This window comes from Benincasa hispida, unplaced genomic scaffold, assembly GCF_027475165.1.
Source record: "Benincasa hispida cultivar pf3 unplaced genomic scaffold, pf3_genome.v1.1 HicScf1857, whole genome shotgun sequence".
Classification (NCBI taxonomy): Eukaryota; Viridiplantae; Streptophyta; class Magnoliopsida; order Cucurbitales; family Cucurbitaceae; genus Benincasa; species Benincasa hispida.
Genome location: NW_028326250.1, coordinates 32,120 through 49,758, shown reverse-complemented (window position 1 = coordinate 49,758; position 17,639 = coordinate 32,120). Strand labels below are relative to the sequence as shown.

Below are 17,639 nucleotides of genomic sequence, written 5' to 3'. Positions count from 1 at the left end.
TAAGCACATCCCCAAGACAAGTAAATCAAATTTACCAGTTGGGTTTTATGCCCTAAAACTCGTATATAGTGAACGTAATTAATTGACTGTCATCAATATGTTGGGTTACGTCCTAAAACTCGAGTTTGTAAACTTTAAACATATTTATATTTACAATAAAGATGTTATTGAGAGTATTTCAATAAAGTTGTTATTGAATATATTAACTGCATTTACAGATTCATAATTCCAATAAACTAATGAACCTTTGACTATAACATGAATACTTAAACTTTATGTAAAGACATAAAAGTGGATCAGCGTGGAAAAGGGAGAGAGGAAAAATAAATATGCGTGCATCTTATGATATGCATCGATTTCCATGTGTCGATGGTCATGCGTTGAACTAGAAAATATACAATATGCGTTCAAGCATGTATGCGATGACCATACGTTCCTGCCACAAGTTTTCTTGCTTTCTCGTCAAGTATAACGAGAACGCAAGTTTCTCGGGATGATCCGAGGTCGAACACAAGGACTTGTAACTCAATGATGTTTGTGAAGTAATGCGTCTGAGGCGAAGAACAAAAGTAAAAAGACAGAAATTAAAGGATTATGCGCTACTTCTACTCCTAACTAAACAGATTGAGCAATGGAAGTTTAACTATGAGAATTGGTAGAGATGTGGCAACTATTAATGCATAATACTATGCATGAAGAAATAAAATTGTGGAGAGGATAAATTCACCGCAGCATTAAGTTTGGTCGCAAGGGTAATCCCAACTCCACACTAACGCATCGCACACCTCTCGGTGGTCAACCTCATGCTTATATCTTTATAATGCATGGTTACATTGAGCTAAGATTATTTCTATCTTTAGGTACATTGCTTACTTTGCTTTAGTGTGTTCCACTATTTACCCTCTCAGGCTGTTTGTTGCAGCTAATAAGCTCATAGACAAGCATTGCTATAGCCTCACACCAAGCAAAGGGGATTAACTCACTATACTCGCACAACGCACACCTCTCGATGAGTTGCTACATGCGTTCTATCTCTAGGCTACACGATTGAGTATGTGATCGCCTTGGATCACTAAACGACGAAGGTAAACGATGACAAAGATGAAGGAGATGAAGAATATGGTATTGAAGGAACTAAAGAAATGAATTGATTACAGAATGTATTAATGTCTTAAGCCAAAATGTAATACAATACAGAGATAAGAAGAAAGATGGAAGGCTAGTTGTAGGCAATCTCTTGCTTCCATCAGATGTTCGTCAAGCCTGTCAGTGGTGCCATGGATGGGTGGTGGAGTAATCTCTCTCGAGCCCTATCTCCGACGAAACTCCGGTCGTCACTTGGAATGGGCTGTGAAGGTGAAGAATCCTCAGAGAAAATCTTGCTCATGCTCTCATCTGTGATCACAAGGATCTGCCTTAAGGCAGAAGCTCAGATGCCTTGAATTTGGGATCTAAGGCTCTATTTATAGAGCTCAGATGCTGACAACATTGATGGTCCCGCTGGAATCACTGCCATTTTTGGCGCGGTAGGTGATGTCAACATCATTTTATTTTTTTTGATACTCTTAAGGTATGCGGTCATGCTTGTTTCTCCCGAAGTACCAACGCATTCCACCCACCTTTCAATCAACCTTCTATCATGGTTATTACACTGTAGCCGCAACATCCATGCGATGAACACATGCGATCAACTTTGCGATGGTCTGGGATTCAACGCATGCGATCGATTCCTATAATAGTTACGAAAATAGACATTTTGACGCAAAATAACGCATAATATTGGGTTAGCGAAGATTTTCAGTACTGATCGACGCAAGCTCACTTTTTACATAAATTCTTAGTATTATCACCGTATATTCTGCTTGTTAGCCCTTATAAATCTAAATAAAAGACTTTAATAGCTTGTATTTCTACCCGCTATCATGGATCAAGTTTTAGTATATAGACAAAAAGGTCTATAAGTATATAGATAGGGTTGGATACCTTATCCTGGGGACATTATGGATGTGACCCATTTTCTATATTGATACAAACGATGTGATCCCAAGAACATTCATGTGGAGACATGTGAATGGGGATGTCCTATGCAAAAGATATTTGTATAATACCGAGCCACGAAATAGTCACTTTTCTTTATAATGACCGTTTACTATTAAAACTAACTATTTCAATTTGATGACCTAAGGTAACTCGATCTGAACCTGAGCTAACTATGAACTTCTGTTTATTCGGGATTATCTTTTAATTTGCACGCGTGAGAGTGACTCAACATCACCGCTCAATAAGTCTCCCATTTTAAGGGTAAGACCGAATAGATAGTTGAAGACATAGTCCTGCAAGATGGAATTCACTCATTACCATTTTAGGGTTAGCAGATAGGTTGTTCCCTTAAGTACTGAGTCCTGGTCTTGAACAAAGGGGCCACGCCCTCTCTATTGCTGAGAAGGACTCAGATTATTGGTAGGCCATAAACCAATTATTCATTAGAGGATTAGTGGAGACTTAAGAAGCAAGATGTATTACAGAGGTTAAATAGTAATTTTGACCTAGCTGTAAATACAAACAACTTGTGAGAGATCGACTTATTGATTATGGTTAAATCAAGTGGACAGAAATATATGTACAGTGATGAGAGTGCAACTATTAAGGTATAGTGGTGTGTCTCGGTAGTTAACGAATATTGACTAATTTAATTAAAGAGTTTAGCTAATTAATCTCAAATCGTTGGAGCTCATGATCTATAGATCCATTAGGTCCCTCTATAAGCTCATAAAATGATTAAACCTTAAAATAGCGTGATGAGAGAATTTAAAATGTTCAAATTTGGTTTAGGGTTTGCATTATTATATTCAATATAATTAACGTTTAATTAAACAATTTTGGAGAGAATAAAATATTTAAATATGATTTAAATATTAATTAAATAAATAATTATTCATGTTTGAATTAGGTGTTTTATTAATTTAATATTTGATATTTAATTATTTAATTAATTAACAACTTATTTATTTAAAATTTGGATTTGTGGAATTCAAAATATAAAATTAATTTAATTTGATTAAATTGTTTTAGTTATAAATAAATAATTTAAATTAAATTAAAATTTCATTATTATTATTTATGAATTTATGAAATTTCATTTAATAATAATATAAATGAAATGGGTGGAAAAAATTGGATTTTCCACTAATTGATACACTTAATCCGCTTATAAAGTGGAAAATTGAGTGTCAATCTTCCATTTAAACATATTACATGTTCAATGTATATATATACTTGATTTATCTAAGAGAAATTAGGCATGCAAATTTGTTTTTTAACAGAAAAAGTTTCTGTCAAAGGTTTCCTCTCAATCTTTTCAAATTCATCCCAAATTCACCTCAATTTGGATCTCACAATCCAATCTAAGGCATGAGATTAGTATAGAAGACTCATGTGGTGATCAACTTAAGAGATTCAAGAAGACGTTTGTGACAGATTGGAATATCAAAGGAATTCTTCAAAGGTTGTTCACTTTAACCCTATTTTCTGAAAGAAACTAAATATGCATGTTAATCCACTAAAATTGATGTAGTTAGAGTGCTTAGTATCCCAATAGCTTCCGTGTGTTGAATGTCAACTATATTACAATAAAGAGTTATTAATGTTATTTCAATAAATGTTATTGATGTGTTGTATTCTATTTTGTCTTATAACCTTAAACCCAATAAACTAACATCCAAGGCTATCATATGAGTCTTAAACAGTATATAAAGACATACAAGGACAATGTTCAAGATACAGCCTAAATGGTCTATAGTATAGGGATAAGGTTAGGTACTAGGGATGACATTCTCCACGAGATTGAGAAATCCCTAGTTTGACCGGGTACGAAGGTCAAACCAGGGATTTAAATCAGGTCATCGCCCCCCGGTCGGGGACAGGGAGAGGATCCCCGCCTCATCCCCAACCCCGAACCCGATCCCTGCTCCTGCCCAGATTTTTTTATAAATGTTAATACACACACACACACACACACACACGCACACACACACACAACACACTTTGTTATGTGTCCTTTCTACGGTATGTGGTATCGAAGGAAGAAGTCTATGTGGATCCTGCGAAGATTGAGGCAGTTACAAGTTGAGTTCACCCAACCACGGTCAGCGAGGTGCGTAGTTTCCTTGGGTTAGTAGGCTACTATAGGCAATTTGTGAAGGATTTTTCTCGCATAGCCACCCATTTGACTCAGTTGACCTGGAAGGGAGCCTCTTTCATTTGGAGTGAGGCTTGTGAGAAGAGTTTCCAAGATCTCAAGCAAAAGTTGATTTCAGCTTCAGTTCTTACAATGTCAGATGGATCAAGTGGTTTCGTTATCTACAATGACGCTTCCAAGAAAGGATTGGGATGCATGCTGATGCAACAAGGTAGAGTGGTTGCTTATGCTTCTTGTCAACTGAAGAATCATGAATAGAATTATCCCACCCACATTTGGAATCGGCAGAAGTGGTTTTCACTCTAAATATCTGAAAGTATTATTTATATGGAGAGAAGATACATATTTTCACCGACCACAAGAGTTTAAAGTACTTCTTTACTCAGAAGAAGTTGAACATAAGGCAACGAAGGTGGTTAGAGCTGGTGAAGGATTATGACTACGAAATTTTGTATCACCCAGGGAAGGTGAATGCAGTGTGATGCGCTATTTTATGCGATGAAATAATGGAAGGAACTGTAGTGATGGAAAATGCGTTGTGCAAACAAGTTTTCTCAGCAGGACCCAAGTATAAATCCTACTGAGTTTTCTGGTAAGCTCAGGGTTGAACTCAAGGACTAAGGAAGACAATATGTGGCAATAATTTTTAGATTACTTTGCGGTAATAAATGATTCAAAGAGTTGGTTGGTTTGTTGTTTACAGTATAAAAAGTATGGGTGGATTTGAGATAAGAGTAGTTATGCGATAGATACACCAAGTGTGCGGCAGAATGGGTTGAGAAGGTCTTTAGCTAGCGTTTCCCGATAATGCGTTTAAACATTGCGATCATGCTACACTTATGCGACAACAAATCATTTTCCAATGCAAATGTGATGGCTCCTAATTTTAGGATGCATGCGATGAATGTGATAGTGTCAATAGAGCTTATTCCTAAGTCTCTACTTATTGCTTATGCGATGATGCAGGATGCACACAAGGACAAGGTGACTGCATGCAATCATAACCTATCTCTAGGATGCATGCGATGCGTTAATAGAAAACAGAGCTTATTCCTAAGCTTATATCTCTTGATTATGCATTTCTAATCTGACTCTCCCGAGCCTAGATTCTAACCTGACTTTTCCAAGCCTAGATTCTATCCTTAGATTACCTTCCCGAGTATCTTTAATGGACGAATGACGCATACATCATACAAGATAATCGCATCGAATGAAGATCCTTAGTTATGCTAGCTAAATGTTTCTCAACCCATTTGACAGATTTAGCTACTCATGCGTAATGTACAAAGAGTGAACAAATATAAAGAGGAAATTTCCATTTCTATAAATAAGTTCAGAGTACAAAATGAAAATGGAAGTAAGGTTAGAGAGTCTGGTAGCAATTCCTTGCTTCCCAAGGTTTTACACTGTTATCTCTATTCAGCTCAAAAGATGTTCTTGCTTCCGCAAGAGTCGGACCTCTCTCTGGTTTCGACGCTTTCGACACTCTTCCAAGTTCAGCAGAACGATCTCTCAGTATAATCTCCCTTCACTCGCTTCCGCCTTCTAAGTAAAAGAAAACTATGAACAGGGCTACTTCTATCTAAAGGGGAAATTATCTAACTGAACTAACTCTTTCACTGAAGGTTGCCTTCGGTATTTATAGAGCTTCAGGGTGGAAGACTTATTCTCTTTTATGAATTCACTGATGGGATGGTATTAATTCTCTGTCTGATGTGTCGAATATTTGTTACCGAAGAGTTGAGTGTACTTTCTATAGTAGGTCGTTAACGGCTTGTCAACTTAATTCGGAATCGACCACCGTCAGTTTTCTGTCCCATCGTGATTTATTACGCTTTTCACCCAGATGCGCCCACCATGATGCGCCCGCTCTATGCAACAACCTTCTCAAGCAGATATTCATGAGCGCAATTTTGATTGCATAGCCTTACGTCAACGCAATCTTTTAATGCTCTCAGACGTTAATTTCTGTGGATCGCATTTCCGCCTTGTGTCAACGCATTTTCTGCACAAAAATATACAAGTTAGTTGTTTTAATGCGATGGATGCATGCAACCGCAATATTGTGAACTTAATGCTTTTGGAAGCAATAATGTATACTTTTATCATCGCAACCCTGCATTGTTTTATAATTTTGCGTTGTAATAATGTGCATTTCTGCCCGTTATCATAGTGGCAGATGCTCTAAGTAGAAAAGTAGCCCATTCAGCAGCCCTCGTTACCAGACAGACTCATTTGTGCAAGGATTTGGAGTGGGCCGAGATTCCAGTAGCAGTGGGGAAAGTCACGGCACAGTACACGGAGTTGTCAATGCAATCGAGTCTAAGGTAGAGAATTATTGATGTGCAAAGGTATTACCCTTATCTGGAGGAGAAAGTTCATAAGGTGAAGTCAAGCCAGGATGTGGAATTCTTTGTATTAGAAAAAGGTGATCGCTTCTATCAAGGACGTTTGTGCGTGTCGGCGAATAGTGGCATTAAGAATGAGCTATTGCCATAGGCTCACAATTCCCTATTTTCAATTCATCCTGGTAGAACCAAGATGTCCCAGGACTTAAAGCGTTACTACTGGTGGAATGACATGAAAAGAGAGATAGCTGAGTTCGTCAGTAAGTGCCTAACCCTAAGACAGAAGACCACAGGCTTGTTACAGCCATTGAGTGTGCCAGAATGGAAATACGAGCACGTATCTATAGACTTCATTGTGGGGCTTCCCCGAACAGCAAAATGTTTCACCATGATTTAGATTATAGTAGACAGACTCATTAAGCTAGAACACTTCATATCAGGGAAGCCTATTTTCTCAATAAACAAGTGGGCACAAATATATATATATGAAAGAAATAGTGAGATTGTACGGGGTGCCTGTGTCCATTATGTCAGATAGAGACACCCGTTTCATATCCAACTTCTGGAAGAGTCTGCAGACAGCATTGGGAACTCAGTTGGATTTCAGTACAACATTTCACCCACAGACTGATGGGCAGACATAACGTTTGAATAAGATATTAGAAGATCTGTTACGCGCTTGTGCAATATAGTTTTTAGGAAGCTGGGATGCTACCTACATTTGATGGAATTTGCTTACAATAACAACTACCAGTCTACTATTGGAATGTCACCATTTGAGGCCCTTTATGGGAAGAGCTGCATGTCTCTTGTGTGTTGGGATGAAGTAGGAGAGAGGAAGTTGCTAGGACTTGAGCTAGTGCAAACCACGAATAAGGTAATACAGAAGATCAAGGCTCGTATGCAAACAACTCAGAGTAGAAAAAAAGGTTATCTCGATGTGAGATGTAAGGACCTAGAATTTGAGACGAGTGATAAGCTATTCCTAAAAGTGGCACCTATGAAGGGTGTTTTGAGGTTTGAAATGAGAGGAAAACTGAGTCCGAGATTTATTGGGCCTTTCGAGGTCCTAAAACGGATTAGCCCTGTAGCTTACCGTTTGGCGTTGCCTCCATCACTTTCTTCAGTTCATAATGTCTTCCATGTTTCGATGCTGAGAAAGTATGTGACAGATCCATCCCATGTAGTTGACTTCGAGCCATTGCAGTTGAATGACAACTTGAGCTACGAGGAGATGCCCGTAGAAATTCTCGCCAGAGAGGTAAAGACTTTGCATCGTAGGAAAAATGCATTTGTGAAAGTCCTGTGGCAGAATCACCAGCTCAAGGAGGCTACTTGGGAGCGATAGGATGAGATGAGAGCCCAGTACCCGAAACTGTTTCAGGAGTAAACTTTCGAGGATGAAAGTTCTTTAATGAGGGAAGAATGTAACTTCCTGAATTTTTGTCGTAATGTAATTTCCGTATTTTGTAATATTTGAGATTATTTTGTAATTTTGAAAATTTAATTGGATTACTAAAATTTAATTACTGAGTAAGAGGTGTTTCGATTTAATGGTTTAATCGGGGAGAAATTTTAGAAATTGGACTTTTCATGGTACATAATTAAATTTGAGATTAATGTCAGGAATTGATTTCAAATTGGAAAGGAAAGGGTTGCTTTTGGAGATTTTGGGGGAAAGGAATTTAATAAAATGAAATGAAATAGGAAAGAATAAAATAAAGTAAATATTTTATTATAATAGTTTATATTATTTTTTCTTTTCTTTTATTTTTATTTTTTTCTTCTTTTTATTTCCCTTTCTCTTTGTCGTCCCCCTTCACGCTCTCTTCCTCCCGAGACCCCTCTCGTGTTCCTCCTCGTCACTCGCAAGCTACCGCCTCCCCTTCACCCTCCTCCGCCCAGTCATCCGAGCCGCGCAACCCACCGTCGGATCCAATCGACCGCCTCTCTCGCACCGCGAAAGTCACCGCCGCCCCTGGAGACCCTTCGTTCCCTTTCAAAGCCAGCTTTCATCCGTGCCAAGCCCTGCTCCACGCGACGCCCCTCGCCGTTTGTGGTGTGCAGCTGCGCCACCGTGAGCCGCCCAGCCTCGCCAGCTCTCCATACCTGTCTGGTTCACGTAGAGGTTGCTATCGCCGTCGATTGCCTTTCCGACCTGCCACGCCCACCAATTTTCGCCAGTCAATCATTGCTGCATTGGTTTTCGTCGGACTTTTAGAGTTAGATAAGATCTATTTTTTGTGGATCGAGGTTCTTGAAGGATTTTGACGCTCATCGGTTACTGAACTGAATGTTGGCTTTTTTTCTTTGAAGGTCCCAAGTAGTCGTTAGTTGGAATTAGAATCTGCTTAATAGGAGATTTTGGAGATTGAAATGTTAGGTGTGTTGTTGATCAAGTTTCGTTGGGTAAGTTTTAGATATTTTGGAATTGGGTCTAAGATTTCACAATTATTGTTGGACTGAAATTTAATGGTTGTATTCATATGCTAGGGTCGTTACTTCAAGTCACTGTCATCGTTTGGTTGTCTGATTTTATCTGTGGATTTTCGATTAAGATAAGTAATCTTACTACTGGAACTGCCCACGTGCCAGACAATGTAGTTATGATTTACTGAGGATTTGATGATAGTTTGATATTTATGTATGCCTTGCTAATATGAGGATTTAAAAGACTAAGTGCGCATAGAGATATTCGAATGCTAGCATGATTTGAGTATATATTATTCTATGAGATTCTATTTGATATGAGGATGGTGAGATGTATATGTATGTTATGGGACTATGATGACGAGATGTATATGTATGTTATAGAACTATGATGATGAAGTGTATATGAATATTATGGAATCATGTTACGATACTTGTAATGCTGTAATCGTGATAGTATCCTGTTAGTTAGATGCCCACTAGAGGTTGTGTGTTCTTTGGGATTTACTAGAGGTGGTGCTTTCCTTTGAGATTCACCAGAGGTTGTGTTTCCTTCGAGATTCCCTAGAAGTGGTGTTTTCTTCGGGATTCACCAGAGGTTATGGGTCTTACTAGAGGTAGTGGGTATACTTAACTACAATAGGATAAAATTCAGTTATTAATGCATGTATGTATCCCATGAGGACTAGGAGAGTGCTTACGCTCCACCAAAGGTAGGCATCTAGAGGACATAAATGTCTAGCTTGACTTCAGTAGTGAGGTTACTTACTGAGTATTTTATACTCATTCTTTCTCATGTTGATGTTTCAGGTAAGAGTAGGGACGTGTCGGCGAATAACAAGCGAAATCCATGATCGAGTCACTGGGGACCAGTTTTATGCTTCCACTCATGATATTTAGATTTCTTTTCATGTTTTTCAACTCTCAGTTTTGATGTTTGAAATTTACTGTTAAGATTTGTTTTCAGACCTATTTATTATCATTTATGATTTATGGGTACCTTATCATTTGTTTTTAATATTTGAATTTAATGGAGATCTTTTGAATTTACTTATTTATTTAGCATTTATTTCACTATAAAAGGGTTTCGTTTTAAGTTCCATGCATGCATGTGTTTATAACGGCCTAGCTTGAGTCCTAGGGGGTCGGGTTGTTACATTTGTGTCTTAAATGCTCTGTTCTTTGTTTGATTTTGGTATATTATTCATGGAACTATAACTCTAGATTCATAGGCGTGGTGGCTGTTTTAGTTAGACATCTTTAGAACTTTTCAAATTGTGGTAATGCTTAATTTTCAATTAGTTTCGGAGGAAAATTTCTTCCACTTCTCCTAGTTCATTTCTTTCTTTTGATGATTTTTGTAATACTTAATTTCTTCCGCATCCGTCCAAGCACTGCCCAGCCTCTGCAGTCGTCGTTTGTTGTCGGTTCTGTTGTTGGGTAAGTTGTTTGGCATATCGGTTGAGTTTTGAAGGTTCTTGTTTGCCCATTAAATTTTGGATTTCCTTTTGGTTGATACCTATTATATTTGGCATTTAGATCCAAGATTGGAGTAGTCTGAAGTGCGCAACATGCTGTTCAACGAGTTCGAGTTCGTTTTCAACAAGAAATTTGGTAACATTTGTGGTTCTTTAGGTTGATCTCCGGATACCCACTAATGATTAGATTAAGTATTGACTTGACTATTATATTTAGAAGGTTTAAGGTCGTTTTTCATTGGAATTAGAGCTTGTTTTTCTTTGTGGAATTTAGTGGAGATTTTGAAGCTGAAGCTTGGAAATGACTGTTGGTTAAGCTACACTTTAGGTAAATTATTTTGGGGTTAATTGTATGAATTGATGGGTGGAATCGAGCCTTAGTGTGAATTAAATGTTGGGTTTATGTTGTAGGTTTAATTTGAGTTTCATTATCGAGTAGTTGCTTAGAGAGAAATATTTGGACTTGCGATCTGAGGTAAGTAATCTTACTACTGGAAACTACCCACGGGCCAGACACTAGATGTAGCTAGCATGAAAAATTGAGATTATGACAGAATGATAGCATGACAACCTGATAGTATAATATAATCGATGTATGTTTTCGTATGAGGATCTGAAAGATTAAATGCGCATATAGATACTTGAATGCTAGGATGAGGTGATATTTCAATCCATGAAATTGTATTTGATCTAGGATAATGAGATGTATATATATGTTATAGAACCATGATGATGAGATGCATATGTTATAGAACCTTGATATGATACTTGTGATGTTTAAATCGTGATAGTGTCCTCACTGATTAGTTAGATGCCCACTAGAGGTTGTGTTTCCTTCGGAATTCACTAGAGGTGGTGGTTTCCTTCGGGATCCACCAGAGGTTGTTTTTACTTCGGGATTCATTAGAGGTGGTGCTTTCCTTCGGGATTCACCAGAGGTTGTGTTTCCTTCGGGATTCACTAGAAGAAGTGGTTTCCTTCGGGATCCACCAGAGGTTGTGTTTCCTTCGGGATTCACTAGAGGTGGTGCTTTCCTTCGAGATTCACCAGAGGTTGTTGGTCCTATGAGACTTACTAGAGGTAGTGGGGATACTTAACTACAGTAGGATCAAAATCAGTTATTCGTGTATGAGTCCCGTGAGGACTACAGGAGTATTTATGTTCCACCAGAGGTAGGCATGCCTAGTTTGACCCCAGTAGTAGGGTTACTTACTAAGTATTTTTATACTCATCCTTTCTCATGTTGTTATTTCAGGTGAGATGCATTGGCGACTGACAAGAGGAATCTTTGATCGAGCCATCAGGGACTAGTTTACATGCTTCCATTCATATTTTAATATTTCTATTATGTTTTACATTTTCAGTTTTGAAGTTCGAGACTACCGTTGAAGTTTTGTTTTCAGACTTATTTGTTTCTTTTCATGATTTATGGGTATCCTATCCTTTGACTCTAAGTATTTCAATTTAATGAAAATCTTTTTAGTTATCTCATTTATTTAGCATGTATTTCATTATAAAAAGAATTTCGTTTTAACTTACATACATGCATGCATTAGTAACGACCTAGCTTGAGTCCTAGGGGGTCGGGTCGTTACAAGATAGATTTCCAGTATGTTTTTATTAAAACTCTCATATGCTTTTTTCATGTTTGCTTAATTTATTACGATGCTCCTTTAATTATGTTTTACTTGTATAATAATCATGTTAAGTCTTACTTGATTTCTAATTAAAATTTCTCAAAGTTTTAAAATCCTTCTAATTTAAATTTCTCTAAGTTTTAAAATAGTTCATAAAACTTTTTTTTTAAATCGTTTAAAAATTTTCTTTAGAATTACACTTTTTTTTTTTCAAACATTAAAAAATTAATCTATGATTTCAAAAGATTTCCTAATCGATGTTTGCTAATAATTTCAAACGTTTTCCTTAAAAAAAAATTATGATGAAATCTAGAAAATTTGGGAGTCTGATTTATTAGAATTATTGAGGTGAGACATCTTTCGGAGTCCGAGATCTAATCATAAGAGAAAATGAATTTAATTAATATTTTTTTAAAAAAATTATTTATTAAAAGGCTATCATTGTGACGATTTTTGAGATATTGTAATAATTTTTCGTATTCTTGAGGTGAGGAATTTTTCCTCAATTCTAATATAGCCTAATCGATGGAATTTATCAACTTATTTTATAGGATTATTATTTCAAAATTGGAGCAATGAGGGGTAAAATAACACATTTGTTTTAAAGCTTTTTTTTTTTCAAATAAATTTCTTAGAAAAAAACCATTCAAAATTTAAATTTCGACCACCGTTTTTTAAATGGGTGTTGTGGGGTACTAACAATTCCCATACACAAATGACTCTCAAACTCAATTCTAGTTTTTGCAGACCATTTTCGTTTCTTAATTAAAAATTGTTCATTTTACTTCTGTGTACAATCATACCGTAAAAAAGATTGGTGGCGACTCATTTTTATTTTATTTTAAAGTTAACTATTCTTTAGGACACCGCTGCTCTGCATCGTCTCGGGCACGTGGTGACACTTCTTGAATTTATTGTATATCAATTAATCTATCAAAATTTTATAAAGATGTTCATGATTAATTCTATGAATAAAATACAAAGCTAATTTGTTACCATAAAATTTTGATAACATTCTCATATATAAACACAATCATCCTTCATTTTCAACAATCTTATTTCCCGATTTTTTATTATTATTATTATTTTTTATTGTCAGACATACTTAATTCTTGGACATCCTTAAAATCTTAAACTAAACGGTCCCTTATAGTTATCCTAGTATCCTACTCTTCATTTTACAAGATTTGAACCTTGGATGGATACGTAGGGTCAGGTTTATAGAGTTGAGGACCCTAAGGGCCCAAAAATACTATAAGACCACAATGTTTTATTTGATGTAATAGGTCATTGGTAACTCATTTGTTCTTTGAGAAAAAGAAGGATCCTCATCTCTCTATCTTTTTTCACAGAGGTGAAAGTTTGAACTTTTAATTTCGTAGCAAGAGATTCTAACTTATTCATATTAAAAAGTAGTTAGTTAAATTTAGAGCATATATAAGAGTGATTCTAAAATTGTTAAAATTACATTTGTTTGTTTTAAAGTTACTATGAAACATTTTATTAATAATTCAAATTCAATGTAATCTTTGATTTTACAATCCTAAACATAGTTTTTATGCCATAAAAATGAATTGGAGGAATTTTGGTCTTTTCAAAATCACTTTCAAACATACCTGATTGCATATCAAACTTCTTGAAGTGAATAAATTAAATAAAAATAAATAAACAAACCATCCTATAATAGACTTGAGTATTATTCTTTCAAGAGAAAATAGTTTAAGTTCAAAATTGAATATTTTAAACTACACATTAATAACATTTTGATTAACAAATAGTTATTGACTATAACTAAAAGCAACTAAAAACAAACAATTAAGTTTTATTAGTATTTTTTTAAAAAATTAAAAAAGTAGATATTTAATCATGGGCCGTGAAGAGACAGAAAGGGCAGGCCCAGGAAGAAAGAAAAGGAATATCTTACACGGTGCCTTCTGCTATTAAAACCGTCGGATCAATTTCTTCTTCACATATCCTCATTTCATCACTATAAACCCTACCTCTCTCGCCTGCTATGGCGTTATCACTTCTTCGAGCTATGGCTTCCGCCTCCCCCTCTGCCTCCGCCTACACCGCTCGCCTCTCCCTTCTTCAAAGGCGTCTCTTCTCCTCCTCATCTACTCTTACACATCCTCCTTCACTCCCTTCTCTCACTCTCTGCCGTCGATCTCTCCCTCCCCTTTCCCATGCTGTTCGATCTATCCCTTCCGCCTCCAGGTTCACCTCGATTCGTTGCCGCGTCAATCGGTCTGGTAACTCGTCTTACTCTCCCCTTAATTCTAATTCCAACTTCAGTGATCGTCCACCCACTGAGATGGCACCTCTCTTCCCTGGCTGTGACTATGAGCACTGGCTCATTGTCATGGACAAGCCTGGTGGTGAGGGTGCCACTAAGCAGCAGATGATTGATTGCTATATTCAGACCCTCGCTAAAGTTGTTGGCAGGTACTTTTTGATTATGTGATGTATCTCCTTCTTCATTTGTTTGCGCTATCTGTTGGTCTGATTTTGTCCCCGTTTTTGTGTTTTGACCAGTGAAGAAGAAGCGAAGAAGAAGATTTATAACGTTTCTTGTGAGAGGTATTTTGGGTTTGGGTGTGAGCTCGATGAAGAGACCTCCAACAAGCTCGAAGGTATGTGTTGTGTTGATGTCAATTATCTTCTGTTTTCGTCTTCTTGTGCCATAACGTACTGGCCATGATTATTTCCTTTCTTGCATTTCAATTTTAAGGGATTGATAACTGTGAAGCTGTGTGTTATTTAGCTATATTGAAGTCGTGATGCTTGTATTTGACGATTTTTGTTGGAATCTTTGTCTACAGGCTTGCCAGGAGTTCTATTTGTTCTTCCTGATTCTTATGTTGACCCTGAGTATAAAGACTATGGGGGTAATTGTCTGAAACTTTTTTTTTTCCTTCATTTTTTTGGGTCTTGCATCAAATCCCGATCAAAGAGTTCTTGAGAGATAATGAGATTGACACCTAGAAGGTCCATCTTGGCAGAGTCTCTTTTGGCAGTTGTGGGGTTTAATTGATTGACTTATTAATATCCTTCTTTGGGATTCTGTGCTTGATTCTCATTGTGGAGATGAACCATAATCCTATTCCTGCCCATAGTCCACTGACAACCATTTGAACATGCTATATTATAATAATCTGTTTATAAGCATTGTTGTAACAGGTGAGAGCATATGTAAGAAATTTAACATATGACATTAAAGTCCATCTTGGCAAAGCTAATCCAGTCTCTTAGACAATGTTTAGTTTTGAATGCTAATGGACTTAGAATAAATGTCACTCTTGACTGTCCTGCACTTTATATTCTTTCTGGAGATGCAGGTCAGTAGAGATGAGACATTATGTATGTTTGTCGTGCATTGATATCCGTTCTAACTAATCGTCCTTAAAATTATTTTATAAATATTATCTTGACATCTTATAAAGTGCGAGAAACATGACTTGTGGATGCAAACAGGAAAAGTTATGATAGAGTCCATCTTGGAAAAGCTAAATCAGTCACTTAGGCAATGTTAAGTTTTGAATACTAATGTACTCACAACAAATGCACTCTAGACTGTTCTGAGATTTTATATATATCGTGGAGATTCAGATCATTAGAGATGATAAATTAACTTTGCGCTAATTCACTGAAATTTATTTGAAGTGCTTTTTTTAACCTCATTCCTATTTCAGTCCCTTTGTTTTGATTGTATGGAGGAGTATGGAAAGAAAAATATTTTGCTTCTCTATAGGGTATTGCAGAATGGGTTACAGTCCATCTTGGCAAATCTAAATTAGTCCTTTGGACAATGTTTAGCTTTGAATGCTAATGGACTTACAATAAATGTCTCTCTTGACTGTTCTGTGCTTTTTATACTTTGTGGAGATGCAGATCAGTAGAGATGAAACATTAAATTCTGCTTGAATGTTTTGTTAAATAGCTTTCTAGGATCCTATATATGGAGGTGAAACTTTACTGTGACAGTATTGAGAAGTTTTTGAAGAAAAAGCGATTGCTATTAGTCTTGCAACAGTTAGCTTGTTGACTGTGCACAGTCCATCTTGGCAGACCTAAACTAGTCTTTCAGACAATGTTTAGTTTTGAATGCTAATGGACTTACATCAAATGTCTCTCTTGACTGTTCTGTGCTCCTTTTACTTTGTAGAGTTGCAGATCAGTAGAGATGGAACATTAAAGTTTGTTTAAATGTATTTGAGTCTATCTTCGCAGTTTAGTTTTGATTCCTGATATATTATGCCAAATAGCTTTCTTGCATCACATATTCATTAGTAGTGGAAGCTTGTGGTTGATAGTATGAACGAAAACTAGATTGCTTCTCCAATGAGTTATCTAAAGAATGTGTATAGTCTATCTTGGCAAACCTAAAACAGTCTTGAAGACAATGTTTAGTTTTGAATGCTAATGGACTTGCAACAAATGTCTCTTTAGACTGTTCTGTGCTCTTTAAACTTTGTGGAGATGCAGATCAGTAGAGAAGAAACATCCAGCTTGCTTATAATGTTTTGCGGTGCTTACTAGCAGCATCCTAAAAATTTGGAGTTGGGAATATCTTTTTCACTCAATACAGCAATTTCATTCATAGAAACCATCTCAACTCATGAAGCCAAATAATTTTGGTTGAGAAGGTCAAAGTTTTGAGTGCTCGTATTTCATAAACTTGAAGCATGTTAGGACTTGATAGATGATAATTGTCAACTGATAATGCTAACCCCACTGATTTTGTTGGGTGCAGCTGAGTTGTTCGTGAATGGAGAGATTGTTCAAAGGCCACCAGAGAGACAGAGAAGGGTGGAACCACAGCCCCAGAGAGCTCAGGATAGACCGAGATATAATGACAGAACCCGCTATGTGAGACGCCGAGAAAATGCAAGGTGATGCATTTGAGACATTGAGAAAATGTGCATATATGACTAATGGGAAAGGGAATCTGAAATATCTGGAAAGGCAAATTGGAGAACTTGAGGAATTTTAGAAACATTAAACTGAAGTTATTTGTTTGGTAGAAGAGTCATGTTCAGTAGATGTTAACTTTTGCCGATGAACATGGATAAATATCTTTATGGCGTTCCTAGTGAATGTTTATTGAGTTTGCTTAGTTCTGAACGTGTGCACATTTGAAGTCTAAGCAAGAGCTATGTGAGTGGACTTGTGGGCGTTTAGGGAAAGTTTGATATAGCCTTATTCAAAGTCTTAGTACAAAGGCTTTCGACTTTTTTAGTTCTCTAAAATTTGATATAATCTATAACCTTCGTGAAAATTTAATAACAAGCTTGGGAAGCTTTGCAAGTGACCCCTTGATGTTGAAATTGTCTTTTATCTTTACTATATGGTGGTTGAGGTATTTAAATCGAGTTTGCAAAAGCTTCTTCTAACGGTTGGTTTATATAATTTATTAAACTCTTGCCAATGGGTTAATTAATAATAATGATCATTATTATTTTTAACTTTGAAGGAATGAGTATGTGCCAATTAGTGTGAAACTTGTGCTTGCTTTGGCTACTTGTTTATGGTAGCGTGTATAGAATAA

At 36.5% G+C, this 17,639-nt stretch overlaps 3 protein-coding genes and 1 long non-coding RNA gene across 6 annotated transcripts; all 4 read left to right on the top strand.

Moving 5' to 3' along the window:
• Nucleotides 1-1,281: 1,281 nt before the first annotated feature.
• Nucleotides 1,282-7,190, top strand: LOC150030483 (uncharacterized). The gene is made up of 6 exons (XM_090309685.1): nt 1,282-1,356; nt 1,470-1,526; nt 4,235-4,409; nt 6,372-6,525; nt 6,733-6,926; nt 7,081-7,190. Exons 1-6 carry the CDS (start codon nt 1,282-1,284, stop codon nt 7,188-7,190), a joined length of 765 nt encoding a protein of 254 aa, XP_090165811.1.
• Nucleotides 7,191-7,270: 80 nt separating this feature from the next.
• Nucleotides 7,271-7,894, top strand: LOC150030482 (uncharacterized). The gene is made up of 2 exons (XM_090309683.1): nt 7,271-7,445; nt 7,719-7,894. The coding sequence occupies exons 1-2, from the start codon at nt 7,271-7,273 to the stop codon at nt 7,892-7,894; spliced, it is 351 nt and encodes a 116-aa protein (XP_090165809.1).
• A 456-nt stretch (nt 7,895-8,350) lies between these two features.
• Nucleotides 8,351-11,878, top strand: LOC120067903 (uncharacterized). 3 transcript variants are annotated; one of them, XR_016526836.1, is made up of 3 exons: nt 8,351-8,955; nt 9,787-10,416; nt 10,516-11,878. It is a non-coding gene; the product is annotated as an uncharacterized LOC120067903 (long non-coding RNA). The 3 variants fall into 3 exon arrangements; XR_016526835.1 differs by having other exon boundaries at nt 8,351-10,416; nt 10,516-10,782; nt 10,866-11,878; XR_016526837.1 differs by having other exon boundaries at nt 8,351-10,416; nt 10,516-10,929; nt 11,710-11,878.
• Nucleotides 11,879-14,011: 2,133 nt separating this feature from the next.
• On the top strand, nt 14,012-17,418 carry LOC120084678 (multiple organellar RNA editing factor 2, chloroplastic-like). Its single transcript, XM_039040490.2, has 4 exons — nt 14,012-14,536; nt 14,627-14,724; nt 14,914-14,979; nt 16,845-17,418. The coding sequence occupies exons 1-4, from the start codon at nt 14,106-14,108 to the stop codon at nt 16,985-16,987; spliced, it is 738 nt and encodes a 245-aa protein (XP_038896418.1). The 5' UTR covers nt 14,012-14,105; the 3' UTR covers nt 16,988-17,418.
• Nucleotides 17,419-17,639: the final 221 nt, after the last annotated feature.